Below are 10,882 nucleotides of genomic sequence, written 5' to 3'. Positions count from 1 at the left end.
AATTTCCTCCATCAGTTTTTAAATTTTTACCCTTTTTTGATTCAATTTTACAAAAAACTGAATGATGATAATACTAAAACATTTATAGCATTAAACTAGGTATATTGACCTTACTCTGCAGGCATAAACGTTATATGAGGTCAATGATCAAAATTTTGAGATATGGTGCCTTTTATCGTTTTTAAGCATTTTTCGATATTTTGGTAGTGTGTAATTCGAATATCTAAACGCAAAAGTGAGAGAAAACCAACAGAAAACATGCAAAATTATGTTGACTAACAAATAAAATCTTAATTTTGAATATTACAGTACTACTAAAAATATGTCAGTGAAAAACAAAATCTGAAAATTTTAGTCCGAATTTTCTCTGCTTTGCTTTGTTGTAGGTTGTTGTAACATAACTTTTCATGTTGGTTTTGAGCAAAATTAAACTTAAATGCACATGTAGAGTGGTAGAAATTATTGAGTTTCCGTACAGTCTAGAATGTTCTGACCTTATCGGAGTACACGCTACTTCATTCATCACATGTTCACGCTACGATTACAAATTACAATCATAAATAAAAATGTTTACTATTATTTACTATTATATATACGTTATACTACACTTCTTTCACACAAGCAATGTCATTTACACAAATCTATATAAAAATAATATGCAACATGTAGTCATACAGATTACTTCTCCATGTGGAGTGCCTTCTATTCGTCTTTGTTCCAGGCACTTGAACTGTTGAAGTACTTTTGACTGTCATGAAAAAATCTCACTTATCCTTTGGCACAATAAATGTTTTTTACAACACTGAAATAGCTATTACAATTGGCTTGTTGTCTTAATGTTAATGATAAAACCCGTACAGAAAGGCGGTCAGAATAAGACCCACTGCTGCATTTATATTCAATACAGTCTTCCATTTTGGCGACTCTTTCAGGTACTTTTGCGTCATTTCCGGTCCAATGTGAGGGTCATCTTGGCTGTGACTCTTTGAAGGCATCCCACAAATCTGGTCCATGCAGCCAACGCCTCCACGTGGGTCGGTCATCGCTCGTATCGTCCATAACCTCAATCGACTCATCTGGAAAAAAAATGTTAACAATTATAGCAGTTACTTACAAATTCATAAAACTAGTATCTTTGCTTAAAATTGCTTTTTTTGATAAAACAGATACCTTTTTGCTTTTCTGCATCGTTGTTTACACCTTCACTTTGTGGTTCTTCTCTATTATCTTTGGAATTTTTCATTTCCAAATTATCTTCCAACGAATCACCTCGGATTCTTGTAAAGCCTGTCTCACACAGAACACACGGCTTATACGGTTGGCCACCCGTGTAAACCGTACATACAACCGAACCAACCGTGGCCTTATCCGACTTACACTCGGGCCATTCGAGTGTATCCGTGAAAGCCGTGTATGATTTTTTACACTTTTAAAAAACTGGCACGGGTGCCATGTCCGTGTATGTTCATATTAGCGATCGTACAAGACCGTGTGAGACGGTACGAGACCGTATATACAACCGCACATGAAGTTTTGTACAGACGTAGAGACCGAGCCTGGTCGTACTTGACCATGTATAATTCGTACTTGAACCGTATTAGTCGAATGGCGATCGTATGAAACCGCATTGGTCGTATAAAACCGTGTGAGTACACTCGTGTGAATCATACGGTGATCGTGTGACATTTAAGTGTTAATCCGAGTGTTGGATGTAGGACTTGGGAACGGTTTCACACGATTCCATACGTTTTATATACGATATTGACACGGTTGAGCTCACTCGTGGAATGAACTTTTCTGTTGAAAATTCGAAAATTTATGAAGCCAAGCCATCAAAACGAGTCAATTTATATCAAAACATACACAAATGTGTGATAATTCGAGCATAACTCGAACAAAAGTCGGTGGGACCGTATGTACACCCTGTAAATGTCCAGTTAATCGAGTAAAAGTCGTGTTTAATTGTACTAGGCCGTAACAGACCGTACTAGACCGTACTTGGAACCGTACAACAATCGTATGAAAATCGTATTCAAACCGTGACAAACCGTGACAAACCTTGCTTGACCGAGTATATCCGTGTTTTGTTCGTACATACTCGTGCTACATTTGAGTCTAAATCGTACCAACTCATCCCCAGGCACGGTTGGAGCTCAATAATCGTACCAGTCAACCCGTGTATAACCGAGTATACCGTATTGGAACCGTGTGCCCAACCGTGTTCTGTGTGAGACAGGCTTTAACCATGTTACCCCTTTAAGCTTGAATCATAAATAGAAATGTTTAATTTATATTTACAAATTGATTAATTGATATGAATTTAAGTAAAGTTGTCAATACACGATGACGCACTCACTTCTTCCTCGGTCCTTGGCGTCGTCAGAAGGCTGATTACAATAATGGCGATAGAGGTGACACATATCATCAACGCTCCAAAATACGTGTAGTGGACGTTCAACAGAACTCCGGGTCTTGTTTCCGGTTCCCCGCAGTCGGGAGCGGGGTACGCCAAATCTATACCCATCCTGATGATGCCACAGGTGTGACCGATAGCTATCCCCCAGAATGCACCCTAAACGATACAGAATGAGATATGCATGTATTAGGCTACATGCAGTACGACATTTCAGCACCTATCGACATTCCATTCTATATTATAGGTGACTATTTTCAGCCCACCAATTAGAAAATGAAATTCCTTAATTTTAGAGGAATGGGGTTTGTATCATTCTAGAGAATGAGAAAAACTAAGCGAGTTGGCTTATGGTCAGTGGGTGTATGCGAGACTGGCCCTAACTTTCAGAGGATGAAAATTTACTTGTTCTGTCATTCTTTTCCACACGACGGCAAGGAGAAACAGCGCTCCTATAGGTGTTCCTAGGTAACCCTGCACGGCTTGGATGTAGTTAAACAGCTGGCCTCCTTGTGAAGATCGAACGAGTGGGATCCATAAAATACTGACAGCGCAAAGGAACAAGATGAAAATCCTGAAAATTTACAAGAGTTAGAGAGAAATTCAATATACCCAATCCGGTATTTCAAGTCAGTACTTTTTAGCTTCATTGAGTACTAGTGTTGCTGGTAATTGTCGAGATGTGTTAGTAGGTTTTGTGTTCTGTGATAGGGGTTCATGCTCACGAAAAAAAAATCATAACAAATAAAGCGATACCTTCCAACAATAAGAAGTTCACGCTCGTGAGCATGTGGACGCATGCGCCGCCAGAGATCCATGGTGAAGATGGTGCTAGAACTGTTAAAAATCGAGGTCAGAGAACTCATGATGGCGGACAGCATCACGGCCATCAGTAGCCCGCGGGCACCTGTTGGAAAGAAAGAATGGATTACCGATGAGATCACCGAGTACGCTCAAGGTAACTTGTTATGATCAATATATTCTGCTAAATTGTAAACCAACATTTTCAATTTCAAGATTTAAATATTTTAAAATTAATAAAAAAAGTAACTATTTTCATCTCTTTTATGAAAACACATTTAAATAAAACCAACATTTTTTTTTCACATTTATAAATTGCCTTAAAAATATTAAATTTCCATTAACTTACCATAGGGCAGTAACTCCAGAACCAGTTTGGGGTAAGCGATGTTTGAGCAGCCAACAGGATTGTCACACACCTTCCTACATTCCTCTGGATCGACGCAAGCCACCTCGTCTACAGAACGGCGTAAAAAAAAAACATTGTACGAATATACTCAGAGATCGTGGGGTAATACATACATTTACCTACGTATCCTGCTTACCTGGATATAGAGCCCTGCTGATCATTCCAGGGAAGATCATCATAAACAATGGCAAAAGTTTAAGATAGCCCGCCAAAATCGATCCGCCTTTTGCGTGAGTCAAGTTCTTGGCTCCAAGAGATCTTTGAACAATCACCTAAAACAATACTGCGAAATGGTTAATGACATTTTACATTCGTTTATCTCTGCTGGGTTTTCTGTTCAATGACCGTCACCAGTACCTGATCACAGCACCAGTACCAAAGACATCCAACACTGGACTGCAGAAGAAGTCCTGGCCACGGGTTGTCTCCCGTAACGGCATCCCTAAAAATATTGAACGCATCACTCCGAGGAAATCCGCATGTACTGTTGGGGTTCCGAATGGAAGGAATTGCGTCCATATATTTCTCTTTTAGGTTGTTATATCCACCAATCTTATAAAAACCTGCAGCAGATTTTTCAGTTAAAAGGAAATGGGCTGGACTTGTTGAACGAAAAAAATAAATGGATAATTTACAAGTAATTTTTTAACTTACTAGTAATATTAAATATAATACTACTCTTACTGATTCCTACTAAGGCGAATGAGCCCAGCGTCATGACCACTGTTTGGAAGGTATCTGTATACATCACAGCTTTAAGTCCCCCTGAAAAAAAGAAACAGTAGAATATCGGGTCATGTCCAACGCACTTGCCTACTGGACAAACGGAACGCGCCCTGGCCCAGTCCGAAACCAATTTACGTCATAATGTGGAAATATTGGATTATTTGCTAATGAGTAAAAGTATGGGCAGCGGAAAGGGTAAAAAATACAATTTTACAAAATCAACGATAAACTAAATTCAACAATCTAAAATAATGTTATCAATGACCATAAGTGCAAAACCAACAGTCTTCTTTGCAAAATAAATGTACATAAAATCAACCAAAGATATCTAAATACAAATCAAACACAAAAAGTAAAGCCACCAGACATAAATGTAAAACGAACATACATCGATATCAACATGAAACAAGCGGACGCACAAATAAACGCCAGCTACCTTATAAAGCAGGTTATGTCTGGAGTGTTTAATTCCAGACCACCTATGCCTAGATACAATCACACTTGGGAAGTAGATATAGTACATAAATATCTAATTTCCTTAGGACCTTGCAAAAATTAAGGTTTAAAGTTGTTAACTTTGAAAGTTGCCAGCCTTATGGCATTGTCAACAGCTTGTAGGTCATCGGAGCTGTACCATTTAGATCTGAAATTTATGCAAATTTACCCAAACGTAATTGTGTTTAAAATAGTTCAACTGACTAAAACACGAAAAGTGGGAATGGAACCTGTTAAATTGATTTTCAAGGAATATGAAAATAAGGACTTGATGTCAGAAAACACATTATGCAATATTGAAAAATCACAGAACCTATAAGAAATGGAGAAAATAATTTTTTTCTCAGTTTTTGAAACCCCATAAGCCAGTTAGGTCCTGAACAATTGCTAGATGGTTAAAATCAGTATTGGGACACGCAGGAATCGATACAAGCATTTTTAAAGCCCATTCTACAAGAGGGGCCAGTGCTTCTAAAGCAAATAAGCTTGGATTGTCGGTAAAGCAAATTATGGAGTTAGCAAACTGGAAAACAGCAAATACTTTCTATACGTTTTACAATAACCCAATTGAAAACGAGTCAGAGTTTTCTAATTCAGTTCTGAAAGTAAAAGAAAATTAAAAATATAAAACATATCAGGCTTTGAATATACATTGTTATACCTTACTTCAGTTTTATGAAAGTGCGTTTCAGCGCATGCAATGAAATTAAAATTAATATATATATTTAACTTTTTTTATAATTTTTACATAGGAATATGTAGAGTAAATCTTTAAAAATATTCATCTCAGAAACCATTATGCCAGGAAAGCTGAAACTTGTATGGAGGCATCCCCAGGTAGTGAAAATTTAAATTTCTGAAAATCATGACCCTCGGGGGTTCGGTGGGGACACAATGGGGGTCCACTTTTTACATAGCTATATATATAGTCAATCTTTAAAAATCTTCTTCTCAAGAACCATTTGGGCAGGAAAAGCTGAAACTTGTTTGGGAGATCGTCAGGTAGTGAGAATCAAGTCTATTCAAATCATGATTCCCGGGGGGTAGGATGGGCTTATTTGCAGGACAGGGTCTTGCCGTTAATATTATGTGTAGCATAGAGGAGGGTGTGGGTTGTGTGAGCTTACAAACATAAATATTTGATATTGTGACATAATAAACATTTCATGATCTGTCTGAAAAGAGGAATGAAATATTAAATAAATAAATGAATGAAATTAGTATGTGCACATGAATTTAATTTTTTATATCTTTACAAACACAATTGTTTCATTACTTTCTTAAATTAATTTTAACAGGTTACCTAGCTACCGCTTCCTGCAAGTCAGTGCATGTACTCTCTGCTTAACCCTTATTTATCAATGCACTCAATCATTCATATTTATGCCCATAGCATTTCCATAATTGTCAATGTTATGGTACGTAATACATGCAAGAATTGATAAAAGTAAAGAGTTATATATTTTTGTTTATATCTTTTCAATTATTGTTTAATACGAATAAATTGATGGTTTGATACTTTTCTAAATTTATTTAAGTACAAATGAATTAATTATTATGTAACTACATGTAAACTTGCAATTGAATTATTATTCAATTCTTCCATATACATTGTATTAGTTGGAATGACACAATATATTTATGCAAAATATTTTTTTTAGAATCTGAAAAGTCTGGTTGTTTACATTAACATCTCATTGGTGACACAATATATTTATGCACAATAATTTTTTTAGAATCTGAAAAGTCTGGTTGTTTACATTAACATCTCATTGGTGACACAATATATTTATGCATAAATATATTTATGCAAAATAATCTTTTCAGAATCTAAAAAAGTCTGGTTGTTTATATCTCACCAATTATAAAAGAAATGTTAACGGTGTTGCATAGAAGCTTTTCCCTATTGTAGCCCCCTCCCGGAAAACTGGTTATATAGCAGTCTTTTCCCCGGACTCATTAGACACGTGAGCTTTTTTGATAACATTTTCTCCATCGTCCGTCTGTCTATCTGTAAAATTTTTCACATTTTCAACATCTTCCCAAGAACCACTGTGCCAATGTTAACCAAACTGGAACAAAGCATCCTTATTGAAAAGGAATTTAAAGTTGTGAAAATTAAGGATCACGCCCTTTTACAAGTGAGATAACAAGGAATTATTGAAAATGTTTAAGAAATTTTTAAAAATCTTCTTCTCAAGAACCACCTAGCCAAGAAAGCTGAAACTTGTGTGGAAGTATCCTCAGATTGTGTAGTTTTAAAGTTGTGAAAATCATGATCCGTGGAGTTAGGTTTAGGCCATAATCGTAGAGCGAATTTGTACATAGGAATATTTTAATTAAGTCTTTAAAAATCTTCGTCTCAGAAAAAGCTGAATCTTATGTCGAAACATTCTCAGGATACTGTAAATTCAAAGACCCCCGGGGTAAGGTAGGGCCACGATGGGGTTTGCATTTTTATATAGAGTAAATCTGTAAAATTCATCTTCGCTAGCCAATGCTTTCTGATCCGCATCGCTCCTTGGTGCGGATAAGAAACCCATGGCTAGCGAAGATGTTTAAAAAATTTCTGTGAAAGCATATAGTTGTGTAGTTTTAAAGTTTTGAAAATCATGACCTCCAGGGGTAGCATGGGGCCACAAAGGGGGATTTGAATTTTTACGTAGGAATATATAGAATCTTCTCCTCAGAAACCAATGAACCAGGAAAGCTGAAACTTGTGTGGAAATATTCTCAGTAGGGTAGATTCAAAGTTATCAAAATCATGATCCCCGGGGTAGGATTGGGCCAAAATGGGGAGGGGGTGGTAAAATTGTTACATAGGAATATATAGAGAAAATCTTTTAAAATTTTCTCAGGAACAAATCAGCCAGTAAAGCTGAAACTTGTGTCGAAGCATCCACATGTAGTGTAAATTCAAAGTTGTAAAAATCATGACCTTGGGGTTAGGAATAGGCCACAAATGTGGAGTCGAATTTTTACATAGGAATATATAGCAAAGGACTAAAATTGATTTGAACCGAATATGACCTCCATATTAGAACATCGACATTTTACGGTAATTCTCTTTGTTTTCTTTATACAGATATACATTTCAAGTTCTTTCATAATTTCACTTTTGATGTAAGTGCCCACAAATTTTTAAAAAATGACATCATAAAGATTTTTAAAATGACTGATTTTGATTGAATTATGGAAATAATGTCTTTTCTGACGTCATATACTGACGGTTAGAGCAAAGCAATAGGTAAAAAATATATTTTATTTTCAACTCTTCTGAAAAATAACACAACAGTTTAATGTACAAGAAACACTTTAAAAATGGCGGATTATGTCGATCAAATTTATAATATTAATATTAACTAATACTAAAATTGAATATCAAAAATATATATATATATATATATATATATATATATATATATATATATATATATATATATATATATATATATATATATATATATAGTTCTTTTTAAAATTTTGTTCTCAGAAACCAATCAGCCAGAAAACTAAACACTTGTAAGGAAGCATCCTCAGATAGAATAGATTCAATTTTGTTAAAACCTAGTCCCCGGGGGCAGAGTGGGGCCACAATGGGGAGTCAGTTTTAATTAGTAATGTCACAACGGGGGGGGGGGGGGGGGGTTTGGGTTGGACACTTTTTACATAAGAATATATAGAGAAAAGGTTTTTTAAAAACATGCCTAGATAAGCTTTAACTTTAGTGAAAGCAACTTCAGATAGTAGTGCAGATTTAATCTGTTTAAATCAAAATCTTGAGGAATAGGGTGCGGCCACATTGGGGATCTAGTTGTACAAAGGAAAACATTTTAGTTATTCACAAAAACTGGTATGTTATCATTTATGGTTTATATGCAAGCATTATGACATATTGCTGATTCTTTAAAATTGTTAAGACTCTGGCCCCTGGCCGATTCTTTAACCTCATAAGGAGTTCAGAGTTTGATGTAGGTTTATATCTCACATATAAACAATTGTTTTGGATCTTTTTTAAAACTACAGTGCTCAACATGTGATATGCTTATAAAATCATCCTGCTAGAATAGGGAATTGATTATAAACATAAGAGTACCTAGGGGGGGGGGAAATGGATTTTTATTTATACAGGATCTGTATGTCCAGACACATTGTATTATATTTGCATTCAGTGTATATTTCCCTTATGTTTTCATTTAAAACCTGCAACGTTCAATTTTCTATGAATACACCTTGCTTATTCATGTGCCATGAGCACAGATACAAACGTCTTCAAGTGTTTTGAGTATATTTATTTTTGTAAGATTAAATGAAACCTTCAATCTTACATAACCAATTTGATATGTACTGTTGAAAAACAATCATTAATATGTATCCTTAATAAAAAAATATTTTTCTCCACAAAGTTTCTGACACTATATTTTTTATCGCGGAGGCTAACTAAATAACCTGTAAATATGGCTGTTTCATGTATGTTTCACATCCCTGACCAATAGCGCAAATAATGGCTTTATAGCGGCGATACACAATCTTCCATGCAGATAGACATCAGTATGAAAATATAGATATAAGCATTGAATGCTTATTTTTGGATGTCGTCGGTAGCGTTAGCGCGGTATGATAACTTGTCTGCACCGCTTTGTGTGTCATAGGACCTACGACTTCCAAAAATAAGCACTCAATGCCCAAATGACTCCTTTACGGTAGTCCATCCATAACTAAGGCGAATTTAACAATTTTGATTGATTTATACTACGTCAAATACGCATTTTTAAGTTATTATGAGGCTGACATAAACCATACTCGGGAGTGTGTATGTAGTCAATGAAATGAACCTTTTGTACTTAAAACTTTTTAAATTTTTTAAAGAGTTGTCTACCCTTTACGAAAATTTTAAAAAATCATTTTCTGAAAATTTGTATGGAAAATTATGAATTATTTTTAGCATATTCAAAGAAAGAGAAAGCTTTTGCAATGTTTTACCAGGAGAAATGTGGGAAAATTACTTGTACTAAAAATATATATTTAAAAATGCATTTTTTCCCATAGACTTCAATGTAATCTTTAACATGATAAATTTGTTTTAAATTTCAAAGGGTACTCTTTATTATTTAATAAACCCCTGAAAATCACACTAAGAGTTTAGTGATCAAACATGCAATCTATTAGATATGAAATATGATAGTTATGGATGGACTACCTTAAGTTGAATTAATCATGCCTATTGTTGCTCAGGCGAGCAACGTGGCCCATGGGCCTCTTTTTTTTTTTCTTTTTTTTTTTTGTTTACAGCATTTTTTGTTATTTTTCGATGAAAATGCGCGTTAGTGCGATACGATAATTTGTTGTGCACCGCTTGGTGTATCATAGGTAATGCGCGGTATGATAATTTGTATGAACCGCTTGGTGTGTCATAGGACCGACGACATCCAAAGAAAAAGGCATTCAATGCTTAAATGACTCCATTAAGCTGATTTTATCATGCCTATTGTTGCTCAGGTGAGCAACGTGGCCATTGGGCCTCTTGTTTTTTGTTGTTTGTTTGTTTTTTTGGTGTTTTTTTTTTGGGGGGGGGGGGGTCAATTATTTTTGTTATTTGAGAAAGACGCTTTCAATAACGCAGAATATATGTACTTTGTTATAAAATCAATCCACGCATCCTCGAGGTTTTGCGCTTCAAAGTGCTGTAGCGAGAGTTCCCATGGCATATTCGTTAGAGTAATAGAGGCCAGGCGATTCGCGTTCAATCCCTAAAAGCATAATGTTCTTTTCTACCTTACCTGTGTTTTGCTTTATGATAATGTCTTTCAAAATGATTGATTTTGCTAATCTCCGTATGATTTTTATGAAAACTACAAATAAAGCACCTTTTTCCAGCATAAATAGACGTTTATTTAAATTCTAGGAGTTGGTTAGATGGAATTTAAAGAAGTATTATGAAAAGATAAAAAAGAACTATTCCGGTAGCCTATTTCAGTGCATTCAACAGAGGACTTCTCGTTGTCCGCAACGAGATCGCGCCTTGTTTTTAATATCTA

General features: G+C 35.3%; 1 protein-coding gene across 1 annotated transcript; it reads right to left on the bottom strand.

Annotated features, from left to right (window-relative positions):
* Nucleotides 1–565: 565 nt before the first annotated feature.
* Nucleotides 566–4,475, bottom strand: LOC136272689 (sodium/myo-inositol cotransporter 2-like). Its single transcript, XM_066074790.1, has 10 exons — nt 4,308–4,475; nt 3,981–4,186; nt 3,760–3,895; nt 3,564–3,671; nt 3,170–3,320; nt 2,819–2,987; nt 2,357–2,572; nt 2,244–2,261; nt 1,171–1,285; nt 566–1,076 (listed from the first exon to the last, which is right to left on the bottom strand). The coding sequence occupies exons 1-10, from the start codon at nt 4,369–4,371 to the stop codon at nt 967–969; spliced, it is 1,293 nt and encodes a 430-aa protein (XP_065930862.1). The 5' UTR covers nt 4,372–4,475; the 3' UTR covers nt 566–966.
* Between the last annotated feature and the right edge of the window lie 6,407 nt (nt 4,476–10,882).

The sequence above is a fragment of the Magallana gigas genome, chromosome 2 (genome assembly GCF_963853765.1).
Source record: "Magallana gigas chromosome 2, xbMagGiga1.1, whole genome shotgun sequence".
In the NCBI taxonomy this organism is placed as follows: domain Eukaryota; kingdom Metazoa; phylum Mollusca; class Bivalvia; order Ostreida; family Ostreidae; genus Magallana; species Magallana gigas.
Note: the sequence above shows the minus strand (reverse complement) of the source record. Positions and strands in the feature narration are given on the sequence as shown.